The sequence below is a fragment of the Diplotaxodon limnothrissa genome, linkage group LG4 (genome assembly GCF_057381915.1).
Source record: "Diplotaxodon limnothrissa isolate DT_005_m linkage group LG4, D_limnothrissa_male_GT1.1, whole genome shotgun sequence".
NCBI classification, from domain to species: domain Eukaryota; kingdom Metazoa; phylum Chordata; class Actinopteri; order Cichliformes; family Cichlidae; genus Diplotaxodon; species Diplotaxodon limnothrissa.
In genome coordinates this window covers 30,529,038-30,542,989 of record NC_140599.1, presented here as the reverse complement: position 1 = coordinate 30,542,989, position 13,952 = coordinate 30,529,038, and the positions used below count along the sequence as shown (strand labels likewise).

The 13,952-nt window shown below is 42.7% G+C and overlaps 1 protein-coding gene across 1 annotated transcript; it reads left to right on the top strand.

Annotated features, from left to right (window-relative positions):
- The first annotated feature begins 2,330 nt into the window (after nt 1-2,330).
- akt1s1 (AKT1 substrate 1 (proline-rich)) lies at nt 2,331-13,902 on the top strand. The gene is made up of 6 exons (XM_085351838.1): nt 2,331-2,453; nt 4,036-4,777; nt 4,870-5,137; nt 6,379-6,462; nt 6,548-6,723; nt 11,755-13,902. Exons 2-6 carry the CDS (start codon nt 4,385-4,387, stop codon nt 11,890-11,892), a joined length of 1,059 nt encoding a protein of 352 aa, XP_085207964.1. The 5' UTR covers nt 2,331-2,453; nt 4,036-4,384; the 3' UTR covers nt 11,893-13,902.
- Nucleotides 13,903-13,952: the final 50 nt, after the last annotated feature.

Sequence of the window (13,952 nt, the reverse complement as noted above, 5' to 3'; positions counted from 1 at the left end):
ACAACAACAAACACAGTTACAAAGTGCCTCACAGTTAGGATGAACACCTACATCAAAAGACTGTGCACATCCCAACACACAGTACATGTGTTAAGTACTTGATGTAAACTTTAGCTAAAATAATGAGGAAATGATTACATGAAAGCTACTCTAGACTACTCAAAATTAGGTTTCAGCACTTTCTTTTTTAAACAAACCAATGACTCAGCTCACTTGTGATGTTGCACTTTTTCTCAATATAACTGCTAGACTACAGCTAACATAATTACACTACTCTCAGGTGTTTCCAAATAGCAGTGTAATAATCACAGCAATACGAGCGGCTCATACTGATCATTGGATAGATGTTTATTCGGCACCCAAGTGTGCTGTTGCAAGCTCTCATTGTGACCGCCAGGTGGCAGAAAACACACAACTCCAAAATCACTCAGGCTGCTGGTTCACCGAGGGCTGCGTCATTAACGACACTTTAAAGGGAGGGACGGCAGCTGCTGGAGCTATCCAGCTTTTACTGCAGAAACAACGCAGGCCCATAACTTCCGAGTAGCTGGTAGGGCAGGTGGGCTTTGATGAGGCTAGGGGGGACAGCTCCATGTGCACGAGAACAGAGCGAGCACGAGCCCGGCCCCAAACGTCTGTCACGTGTGAAACGTGCTCTCGAATGGAAGGCAGTAAACAGGTGACGTCAGAGAGGCGTCAAGTTAGGCAGAGTTAAAAAACGGATAAGAGCCAGAGAGAGAGAGTCCTGAGTTCAAAGAGCAGAGATAGTGGTAAAAGAAATGTGGCAAAGCATATTTTAAAAAAATTAAAACTTTTTTTTTTTACCCAGGGATTTGATTTGTGTTTCTATACATGTATTTTTCTTTCTTTCTTTTCTCCAATTAAAATTTAAACTAATTTAGATGAAGTGGAAAGACTTGTTTCTAGGACGGCTTTCTTACATATACGTCTCAATTTCAATAAACAAATAAAATAAAAAACCGGGTCAGAATCCAAGCTGGCTTTACTGATTCACTTAAATACATTAGCATCACCTTGACATTTGCCGTATTAAGTGAATGTAAAATGCTATATATAACACAAACCCCGGCATTATAAAATGGTTTATCATTTTTTTAAAATTAAATAAATAATTTATTGCTATTAACCTAAACCTAACTTAAACCCAAGTGCTTATCTTTTTGTCATTTAGTTAGTAAATATGTAGTGCATATGTAGTGTAGGGATTCCTTTGGTGCTTAGGAGATTCAGCAGTTGTAAGAACTGTGTTTGTGGGAGATGCTAAGGTAGCACAGGACCAGGTGTAATAGGCCGCTTTGTCTTGCTCAGAGAAGGAAGCTGATTCAACACAGTACTCTAATCTGTATGTGTGCAGTAGATCTACTGTTCCCTGAATGAGTTACTGTAGCGGATTGAGTAATAACTGGGGATCGGTTTTCCTCCAGAGAGACTCGTTTTAAAGTATTTCCTCAGGAGTCATATACCCAAATACCTGGGCTCCGTGGTGTTGAATTTCTGTCATTCATTGAGTTGTACTTTCAGTATAGGGCTTGCTTTGTTCTGTTTGTGTTTAGGATTTTTAATTGACCTCAGTTCTTCTGTATTCTTTAGGACTTCCGGCGGCTAGTGCGCACACTTAGGCCAGTGGACTACGATGGCTTTGTAGCTTTCTAGAAAAGTTGAGTGTAGTGATATGGGAGTGTGATCATGTAGTCTGGGTGAGGTCATTTTAATAGTACCCCAACTTAATCTTTAGTAGGACCAGTGGATTATTATTATTATTATGTTTTAACATTTTATTAACTGATTTACATTTCCTTTTGAGGACCACACATGTCCACGCGACTCTCTGGCAATAAACTCAAGTAATGTATGTAACTACCTATAATTAATTAATTTCAAGTTTTGGAAGTTATTAGGAAGTAAATAAACAAGTTATCCAAGTTTACACAAAAATCATTTAAAGCAAATCTGGCCTTTGAAACACTAGGACGCTTATTTGATAAGTTATGTTGAAACTTAATCTAAATTCACTTTAAATGCACACTGAGAGATTAAAAAAATGCAGGTATTAAATTTATTGATTAAAAACCCCTTAAAAAACAATGGGTAACTGTATACTGATTTTTCTCCTGTAAAGTAAGAGTTTAAAAAATACTTTTTCTCCGAAAGTAATATTTTTTACCAACAGCTTTGAGTTCAAGATTATTTTACTTTAAATAATTGTATTTTACTTAATTTAAAAAAAATGCACGCCGTGTTATGTTGACGAAACAGACTTTTATTGCGAAATTCCTGACCGGAAAAGGCCTTATTAATCCTTGCTAGCTTGCTCTCGCTGGTGTCGAGCCTAGCAAGGGGAGAGAAACCGTGGTAGAAGGCACAGTACGAAAGATTCAAACAACTTTAAGGTCGATAAACATCTGGCAGCGTGGAAGAAAGAAACTGACAAGGTAGGTGAAGGTCTCACCTCGTTTTTGTAATTTATCTTTCCAAATCTTGACTCCTACTAAAGCCCGAAAATGGAGGTGAAGTGTGCTTCCATCATGAGGAGGTTGCACACAACACTGATTAAACAACAAGATCAGCGACAACAACAACAACAGCAGCAACAACAACAGCAGCAGTGGTGGCAACCGTGCAGTAATGCCCACAGCGTGCAGTTCAGAAATGAGACATAGATCAGTGCAGATGTGGCAGCAAATGGAAGCAGGAGCGAGCAGAGTGGTTTGAAAGCGGTGCAGTAGCTATATTAGTTAGCATCGGTAGGTGTCATGCAGCCCACAGAACTGGTGGGGGCTGCGACAGTCAGACTAATTCATGTAGGTTTACACGTTAACCTGCACACACCTAAATTAGACCAGGTCCCATAAAACCAAATGTGGGTCAGAGAGCGTGTTTGCATGCAACAGTGTGGAAGGCATTAGGGTGGTATTTTATTATATTTAACTTAATAAAATAAACTACGCAGGTTGAAGGTTTGGGGTCGATCACACGAAGAATAAATATACAACAGTTTATTTGAATGCAATTGTTACAACTGCGTGTAAGCATAAAGGGAAGCTAAGGTATGCTATTTCAGCTGCTGTAATGTCTGAGGACCATCTTTGGGTGCCAGTAGGGGTACATCCATAGATCAACACTTTTTTTTCTTTTTCTTGCTGCATTCCTTGTGAGACTCACATGTTGACTTGTGTACACCAGACTCCCCCCCACAAGTTTTTCAGTCTGAAAAAACTACGTCCAGAATCAACTTTCTGTGATTGACTTGGGAGTGTTTTCTAGGTTGACTAAACCCTAGTTAACCTCTTCACATCCACCTAGTGAGTTGGGGTAGGGTTAGGTTGTCATCTTTCCCTTTTTATGGAGTTTACAGGTACTTGTAAATGGCATCACCACTTATTTTGATATGGAAGAGTTTTCCTTTCCTGCTGATATCTCAAAGGGATTTGTATTTTGGGCTAGAGTGAAACCACTGACCGTTTGCTTGCCAAGTGAATGTGTTAATCACTACACTATGGAGCTAAACCCATATAAAATTAGTGAATCGTGAGAAATGTTCCCATCTAACCCCTGCAAAATCAGTCTGTTTTTAATGTCTGTGACATGCAGTAACAGGAACAAGCACTGGTACTCTGTATGATTTATGTATTTTCTTACAATCCAGTGGAAGCTGAATTTTAGGTAATCTTTCCAGGGTCCTGTGTTAGGTGGCTGTTGCCTAATATGCAACTCTTTCAACCCCTGCGTTATTTGATGGTGGCTGTTAAAGGGGTTAAAGTATAATTGGAATCCTTTAATTGTCTTTAAACATCAGATGTTCAATGTAATTAGAGGCAATTCCACTATGATCTCAGTCTTGGATTGTGCTTGAAGAACTTTTAAGTCTTTTTGTAATGTTCTTTGAGAAGTCACAAATTCACAAATTGAGTCTGCATTTTTTTAAGTTCTTCCAACCTTTTTGTCTTTATTGTTCACATGGAAAAAAAAAACAGCAGTGATTTAACCTAACTCTATTTATTTCTATTTTTTTAGGTATCACCAGCAACTTGACAACACCTCTTCTCTCCCCTGGCTCTCCAGTGTGTAAGGACACCACCTTGTATGTCATATCTCAAAGTCACCCAGTGCCTCTCTGCCTAATAGGTCCTACCCTTCCCCTTCATCTTCATCAGTGCAAAAACTATCCATACACCAGCAAGTGAGTAACTGTAAGTTTTCAGCCATTTGAGCAAAGTCAGACACGCCACAGCTACCAAAGTCAGTATTTTGTTAAGTTTGGTGCCCCCAAGTCCTCAAAGCTCTTCATCACTTCTTAGTATTACTCAGTTGTCTCATCAAATCAGCTCATCAAAGAAATCTGTAAACAGCATTTAGCACCATTATGGCCTCCATCACGCAGTCATCCGAGCTCGAAATCCCAGACAACCACAAAGAGAGCTGGCTGGCACTACTTTCTGCAGCAGAAGTGTATTGCCAAAAGTCTGGCTGCGACCTGGCCATACTCACAGCCTGTAAGAAGTTCCGGTCGGTGACTGGAGAAGGAGAAGTGGGGAGGAAGCGGGAGAGCGGCAGTGCCTTTTCCAGGGAGTGCGATTTCTCTTATAATGTATGGGGTCAGGGATTTCTGGCTGAGTCGGCACGTCGCTACATGGATGACATCGGTGTGCTGCACTCCACAACCATGCTAACAGCCCAAAAGCACACACGCCAAGCTGGAGGAGAGGGAGGAACCAAGCTAGTGGTTGACTTGACCTCTGACCCTGGAAACAGGGGGGTGAGTGAACTGTTTGCTTTAGATAGCAAACTGCGGTATTGATTCAGAAAGTTCACATCTGTAATGTGTTTGATTCTCTGTTGTTGGTGCAGAGCTTAACAAGTGACGTTGTAGTGGGAGGAGTCAGTCCTAGTGGAAGACTGTACTCCCAAAACTACCCGTCGATCTACAGCTCAGGAGCTGTGCCCGGGCAGGGCGGCGGGCAGAACGGTACCGGAGAGAGGGAACGTGAGAAGAGCGCGTTGGAGGCCGAGCGAGGTCGACAGAGGTCTGGGATTGAGGATTTAGAAGAAGAGGGTGAGGATGAAGAAGAGGAAGAGGACATGGATGAGAGGAGACCCTATGGGAATGAAAGTGCAGGTGAGGAACGACACTGTAATCTGTTGCTGTCCCTGATCCATGCAGATTCTTACTGTGTTATCACTGGAAACGTGATGACTTGAAGTATTCTGTTTTTTTTTTTTAATTTAAGAAAAAAAAACCTTAATTATTATAATACATATGCCCACATATAAGTTCTATTAAACTACACTCGGTTTCACAAAAGGACACATGAAAACCACGTCAGCATCCACACTTATTCAGTTGTAGTTTGACTTTATGTTTGCTGAATTATTTTAATAAAAATTCAACACGTTGCTTTTACCTAGTCTGTTTTGTAGGCCTAAAGATGGTTTTTTGTGGCCATTCATTTATGCACAGCTCTCTTAAGGTCCCGCCACAGCATTTCAGTGAGGTTGAGGGCTGGACTGAGCCATTGTGAAATCTTGGTTCTTTTTTGTTTTTGTTTTTCCAAGCTATTCTGTTGGAGATTTTCTGTTGTGCTTAAGATCACTGTCCTGTTGCACGATCCAGTTTCAGCTATTTTTAGCTGCTGGACAGATGGACCCACATTTGACTGTAGAATACTTGGGTAGACAGAGGAGTTCATGCTTGATTCAATGATTGCACGGTGCCCATGTCCCGCAAATGATGGTGCAAAACAAGCATCATTCATCATTCCTCCACCACCGTGCTCAGTTGGTGTGAGGTGTTTTTGTTGATATCCTGTGTTTTGGTAAACTCAGTGCATCCTTTCCAGTATTTATCAAAGTTTCATAACCATGCTCAGATATAATGCATGATAATCTTTCAGTGTGAGAGATCTTTGACATTTGTCAAATAATAATAATAATTATTATTCATTTTTTAATTTTTACAATCAGTCTCTAATTGTCATCCAAAAAAGGAAAATCCCTGGGAAAACCCAAAATATCTTCATGGGACTTGGTAGTGATTTGCTCATTTAGTCTTGCAGGCTCTCTGGCACCATTACTCTCCATCCTCGGACTATTTAATTGCTAGTTTTATGAGCTGGCCATATTTTCCAGCCACACACACTTTAGATAATGAGGAGGTTGCTCATTATTCAGGTTGTTTCAGTGTTTTGATCATTAAAACGCTTCATTCGTTCCGTTTTCACTTTCTGAAACAGAAATGTTAAAACAAAGAGTTTTAAAACATTTTGATGTTGTTGAAATGGGTGCAAAAACATTTTGAGAAATCAATTTGTAATGCATATGTTGTGTTTATTCCAATTCAAAGTATGCCTTCTGCTTCAGGTGTGTTCTCTATGGATGAGGACTCTGTTTCTCGGGACTGTGAGCCGTTCTTTGAATCTGATGGAGAGGAAGAGAGCACGGATGGTGAGCGTTCAATATGCCGAGCATCATATGTACACATACACATATGTGCATGAGCTGAATTTCTTTATTTTTAAATTTGTTTCAGGCTCCTTGAGTGAGGATGCCCCTCCGCCATCGCGCGGTATGGCTGTGGGTCAGGGTGCGTATTCATCCCGTCAGTCCCATCCCATGGCGTTGGCCCGCTCCCTGCCTGTATCTGTGCCTGTGTGGGGCTGCAGAGGAGGCAGAGCTGCTCAGGGAGACAGCAACAGTGGAGAACGGGTGAGCGCATCTCAGACACTGAGGCCAAATGATCTGACCTTCTGTGTCACACATGGAGATCGGTGGGCAGCCAGTCAGTCGTTTACAGCTCAGACTAACTAGTTTTAACTCTTAACTTCTCCTAAGTGTTGATCACCATGGTTGGTTACATACAGACTCAGGTCAAAAGGGGCCAGCAGCACTGACTACTGAGCAGTCGGGTAACTGGAAAAATTGTTAGAATCCTTACTGGGACCAAAACATTACATAAAATGCAAAGTGATAGTTTAGAGTATAAACCAGCAGAAACTTTGGATTGTAGGTTGAATTAGTGGTGCCTTTTGCAGTGTTTCATTTTCAACCATTTTGAATGTTTTGTTTTTTTTAAGCATTTCAGCATTATACAGTTTAATAAATATGCAGTAGACCCACTAATATACTTACATAATCCTGAATAACAGTCCAATAACATTCGACTCCAAAGAGAATTCAATTTTATTAAATCTAATGATGCGTTTCCTTTTGATTGCCCGTCAGTGACCTCACATCTGCTCTTATCAAACTAATCTGTGTGCTAATGTTATCAAATCGCATCACAACAACGTTCAGCAGCTCTCATGAATTTATTTGTAGTGCGTCTGTGTCGATCACAGATAACATGCTAGGCCACCCCACAATTTAATTTGCCAGATGGTGTCTGCTACTGTAGCTCTATGGCCTGCAGTCATGTAATGTAAAGTTAGTGTGATGGATCATACAATGGAGGCTGATACCTTTAACTTACTAGATAATCTAAGTTATGTAGTACAGAACGGCAACTGGGAGAGCAAGTCCAGGAAAAAGTGGAGTTTCTGCTGGGCCAAACTCAGGCATGCCTCTTTCCACACACTGTCATGCATAAACAAATAATAGTTTGCATAAGTAAATGCATAATGCATCGAAAAATGGTGGATAGGAGCTGCACAGAGAGTGTCGTGTTTTACAACCCCTGTTCATTGCCATAAATGAAAGGAGGGGGAACAAATTAGAGGTCAGATATGAGAAACTCAACTGTGCAGATGATTGATGCCTGCTTTGCTTGAGCTGAAACACCAGAGCTATCTGTTTGGGAGATGGTGGCTGCTCAGTTTATAGTTGTTTGTGATATGTATTCTTTGCATGTGAGCTGCACCAAAAGTGCAAGCGTTGCAGTTTTTAAAGAGTCATTTCAACGTATTTCATTAATTCATCTTGAATATCCTGAATATATAGCAGCACAGTTACAGCTGCAGTCTTGTTGTGCTTATGTAGATTAGATTAGATTAGATTAGATTAGATAGAACTTTATTAATCCCTCGGGTGGGTTCCTCTGGGAAATTCGATTTCCAAAAAAGCACAGCACCGACAGAAGTTACAGAGTTATACACACACACATATATATAAATACAGAGACAATATAAATAAAATATACGAAGGGGATAAATAGAATAAATAGGAATAAAAATAAAAATACAAGTGAATTGCACATTTCAAGTATTGAGTCTATTGCACCGTTGACTATTTACAAAAGTATTGCACAAAAGGTATTGCACAGTGAGGTGAAGAGGCACTACAGCTTAGTTGTTCCCCCCTCCTTTGTCCTCCTGTTTCCCCTCCCTCTCCCCTCCAGAGAGGAGTTAAACAGTCTGATGGCGTGTGGGACAAAGGAGTTTTTAAGTCTGTTAGTTCTTGTCTTTGGGAGAAGCAACCTGTCACTGAACAGACTCTTCTGGTTGTTAATGGCCGTGTGCAGAGGATGCCTGGCATTGTCCATAATGTCCATCAGTTTCTTTAATGTCCTTTTCTCTGCCACTGTCACCAGAGTGTCCAGCTTCATGCCGACCACAGAGCTAGCCCTCCTGATCAGTTTCTCCAGCCTGGATGAGTCCTTCTTTGCTGTGCTGCTCCCCCAGCACACCACAGCATAGAAAAGTACTCCAGCAACCACCGACTGGTAAAACATCCTCAGGAGCTTCCTGCAGATGTTAAAAGACCTCAGCCTCCTGAGGAAGTACAGTCGGCTTTGGGCTTTTTTATACAGGTGCTCTGTGTTGCATGACCAGTCCAGTTTATTGTCCACCCACAGCCCGAGGTACTTGTACTTGTTGACCACCTCCACCTCCTCACCCTCTATCTGAACCGGCAGTGGACCTGCTCTAGACCTCCCGAAGTCCACAACCAGTTCCTTAGTCTTTGAGGTGTTGAGTTGCAGGTGGTTTGTGTGACTCCATGCGACAAAGTTCCTCACCAGACTTCTGTACTCCTCTTCCTGATCATCCCAGATACACCCCATGATGGCTGTGTCGTCTGCAAACTTCTGAATGTGGCATAATTCAGAGTTGTAGCAGAAGTCAGAGGTGTACAGGGTGAAGAGAAGAGGGGACAGCACAGTTCCCTGTGGTGCTCCTGTGCTGCTGACCACTGTGTCAGACGTGATGTCCTTCAGCCTGACGTACTGTGGTCTGTCGGTGAGGTAGTCGGAGATCCAAGCCACCAGGCAGGGGTCCACCTCCATCCTGTTCAGTTTTTCTTGAAGCATACAGGGCCGGATGGTATTAAAGGCACTGGAAAAGTCAAGAAACAGGATCCTGACCGTGCCTTTTCCCCCATCCAGGTGTGAGTGGGCTCTGTGTAGGAGGTACAGGATGGCATCCTCCACTCCGACACCCGCCTTGTATGCAAACTGTAGTGGGTCCTGGGCATGTTGTACCTGTGGTCGGAGGAGGTTGAGGAAGAGCCGCTCTAGAGTCTTCATAAGATGTGACGTCAGTGCCACCGGTCGGAAGTCATTCAGCTCATTGGGCCGGTTCTTTTTGGGGACCGGGACGATGCAGGATGTCTTCCATAGGGCGGGCACTCTCCCCAGTCGCAGACTGAGGTTGAAGACTCGTTGTAGCGGCTCCCCAAGTTCAGCAGCACACGCCTTTAGCATCCTAGGACACACCTTGTCTGGGCCTGCTGCCTTTCTGGGGCGAAGCTTCCTCAGTTGTCTCCTGACCTGATCCACTGTGACACTGGGAGATGTTTGGGAAGAGGGGAGGGGGGGAGATGTCTTGCTGCTGAGAGAGGGATTGGAGGAGGGGGGTGTCATGGTGTCAGGAAGGGGGGGAAGCGAGGGAGGTAGGAGAGTGGGGATTGGACTCTGTAGTGAAGGTGAGGGTGGGGGGGTTGTGGGCTGGTCAAACCTGTTGAAGAAGTTGTTGAGTTCGTTTGCCTTCTCCACAGTCCCCCCCACTGTGCTTTTCTTGGTGTTGTGGCCTGTGATGGTTTTCACACCATTCCAGACCTCCCTCATATTGTTCCTCTCCAACTTCTGCTCCACCTTCCTCCTGTAGGTGTCCTTTGCTTCCCTCAGGCAGCGTTTCACCTCCCGCTGTGCTGCCTTCATCTCCTCCTTCACTTTGCTCCTGAAAGCCTTCTTCTTCATGTTGAGGACAGCTTTGACTTCCTGTGTTACCCACGGTTTGTTATTAGGATAACACCGTACCGTCTTAGCAGGGGCGACCGTGTCCACACAAAAGTTGAGGTAGTCTGTAAGACAGTGTGTCGCCCCCTCTATGTCCTCACCATGTGGGCTCAGGAGCACATCCCAGTCTGTGGTGTCATAACAGTCCCTCAGAGCATCCTCCTTTTCTGGGGTCCATCTCCGGATGGAGCGCGTTGTGACCGGCTGCCTTTGGACGAGGGGTGTGTATTGTGGCTGTAGGTAAACCAGGTTGTGGTCTGACTTCCCTAGTGGGGGGAGGGGGGTGGCTCTGTATGCATCTCTCACATTAGCATACAGTAGGTCAATTGTCCTGTTGCTCCTTGTGGGACAATTCACAAACTGGTGAAAAGCAGCCAGAGTAGAGTCCAGTGTGGCATGGTTAAAGTCTCCAGATATAATAATGAAAGCCTCGGGGTTTTGTGTCTGAAGTCTTGCTGTGACTGTGTGTATTTTCTCACAGGCAGCTGTTGCGTCGGCCCTCGGAGGGATGTAAACACACACACAGATCACATGACTGAACTCCCGAGGTAGATAATATGGCCGCAAGCTAACAGCTAGCAGCTCCAGGTCCGGACGGCATACCGAAACTTTAACGGAGACGTGTCCAGGGTTACAGTATCTGTTGTTAACGTAGACAATGAGTCCCCCACCTCTGCTTTTTCCGCTGGCCTGCGTGTCATGTAGGTTGATACTGTTCAGACTGGTTCTAACTACTTCTTTAAATGTTGGGGATAGTGGGAGATATAATTAGGAATATGTAGATGTGGTACATTCAAGTAGCACTGAAATGTTTTAACAGCCGTGAATAGTTAGTGCAGTCATGTGATGCTTTTAAAAAGGTTTAAACAATAATAAACACATTATTTTTTGATGGTTTGATCTCGTTTCATGTCAGATTTCACTTTTTTTTTTTTTTTTTTGGTTGGATAACTTACCATGAGTTAAACTCAGTGCTGAGCTGAGGTTTATCTGGTGGTACTATCTGTAACTAACAAATTTCAATGGTATTAAATGTTAGAATGTCATTATGAGGTTTTCTGATTCAGAATGAATGCAGACATAATGCCTGGTTGGTAGTTTAAACACAAATGTTATTATCTGTTTAAGAACAGACAGTTGAAGGATTTTTTTTTTTTTTTAGTCCTGAAAATAAATTCTGGAAAAAAATGTGCAAACAGAATTCAGATGCTCTGATCCAACAGCTTGATGGGCATAGATAAACGGACCTCCTGAAAAGAAATGGGTCATGACATTTTGATAATTAAGCAGGCTTTTGTTTTTAGCGTTCATGCCCGTTGGTGTCAGTCCATCCTGACATATTTCATGCTGTCTGAAGACTAAAACAAAGACGCTATTCATTTGCACCCATTAATGGCCATGACGGCACTGTCGAACACAACTGACAGAAAGAGTGTTTACGGTCGAGCTGGGAATGTCGAACACCAGAAATGTACAGGAAATGAACATGAAAAGGCAATATTTGATACTGGTCAGTTTCAGTCCATATCCCTTGTTAACCCCTCGTTTTCCCTGTGTTTGTCTCTTAGTCGGGCTGTGCTGACCTGGAGCACATCGCTGCCAGTATGAAGGCTCTGCTGGCCCCTGGAGCCACTGATGGGACGGAAATGTTTGGGGCCCTGCCTCGACCCCGTCTCAACACAGGGGACTTCTCTCTCAAGCACTGAGTGAAGGGGGGAAGGAGAGGGTGTAGGGAGGGAAGGAAAGGGAGTGAGGCAAGTACAAAGAGGGAGAGTGGTAAAGGGATAGGAGGAAATGTGGAGAGGAGTGAGAGGAGGAACCCTGGATTTTCTGGCAAATGTGACGTACAGTATGTGACACAGTGTAAAAGCTAATACCTCCATTTATTTCTCACTAACCAAAATTAACGGCACATGCTTTGTGGAGTAACTTTCCTAAAGAAATGTGGTTATGAACACTAACGTTTCAACACTACCCCTGCCCCTCCCACTTCGTCAATACTAGCTTCCACGACACTACATTACAATTGGACCTCGAGATGTTTGTGTAGTGACCCACTGCACTGAACTAAAAGTCACTAAAACAGGGTGTGTAAACATGTACCTGGTGTTTTTTGGACGTTTGCCTTTTGGTCAGGTTACCTGTGAAGTGATGAGACTTTGGGGAAGAGCTGCCTGTACCCGCTTCATCATAGATGCTGCTTCTTTGTGCTTAAGTTCCAACTTTGAGTTGTATTAGCTTTATTATGAAGATGAGGCAATATGTGGTAGTTAATAGTTTTGGTTTTTTTTGATCGATGCCACTCTCAAGTCTGTTAAATGTTGAGGCATAATCCGGAGACTGTTAGCTTAGCTCGTCTCAGTTTGGCAAAGCTTTGCACACCAGAAAAGCTGAAAGCAAACCGCAAACTAGATGGACTCAGTTCAACCTATCAGCCCCACCAAAGCTAAAAATTAACATGTTATAACCTGCGTCTTTACCAACAGAGGGATCTAGGCCTGTAACTAGTTTATCCAGCCCTTCACAGCAGCACCCGACTGTGCAGCATTTCTAGCTTTACAAATGTCAACAAACAAGGAAAAATGGATACATTGGCCATAATTTCAGCTTAGGAGTGTTCAGGGGTGTTTCTTTTCACTGTCAGCATTACAGTGAAACTGTTTGAAGTTGTACTGTGAAACTGTACCCTTACATATGGTGTAAATTTTATAAGAGGTTCTGTAGTTCTTTACACAAATTCGCCAGCATATGGTGCTAAAAATGGTTCCTACCTCCACCCCAGAATTACAGGAGGAAACTAACATGGGTCTAAATGATTTGCAATAGGTAGTGGTGCTTAGTAACTTTACTATGCACACAAAACTGTCTTTAAATCGTTGCTGTAAACAAATTAGATGCATGTTAATCAGTGACTTTTAAGAGCGAGCCAGCCCCTGTGCTATTTAACCTCTGGTTCTCAGTTCACACCTGCAAAGGCATTCGTGTTTCAAAGAAGGTAAATAGGCAAATTGGTCCTTTTAAAGTTTAAAAATAGCAGGGAGAGTCTCAACTTTTACGGAGAAAACATAAATCCAACATTCCCATGAAAAAAATCCTATAAGATCCGCACAGATCTGTGGGTTTAAATACAGAAAACGTTTGCATCTGTTGGTCATTAATCATTGACGAGGTCAGATTTAACTGCAGGGCCTCGCCGTCATTTAGCTCAACATGCTAAAGTTGCCACATTTGTTTTTTTTTTCCTTCTGTATACTCCCATCATTTACCTGGTAAGATGACCAAGAGGCCTGCTGTTGCCCCCAATAGAAACCAGTCTATTCCTTCTAAGGGGTAGAAACCAGTGGTTGCTTTGATATGAAGCTTGTGGCTTTAGATAATGTGAGCAGAGAGCAGAGGACACCAGCACCTCGTCGTAACTTGTCTATTTTTACTTTTACTTTTGCCAATGAATGACTGACTGATAGAATGATTGTAAATCAAAACTGATTTGTAGAAGATGGGTTTTTTCTTCTTTTTTTTTTTTGCTCCTGATATGTTGTTGAAAAGATTGAATGAATGAGAAGACTGTGTGAGAGAGGGTGAAAGAGAGGTAGAGTGGATCTGAAAAGATAAATGTCCATGTGTGACATTTCGAAAAACAAACAAATGTTCCGTTAACTACTTTTATGTTTCAAATAAAGGAGCAACACCAAGAGAAAAGACTTCCTGTATCATTATAGATGTATTCTTATAAAAGGCCTCTAGAGTGTACCAGCGCTCTGTGTTT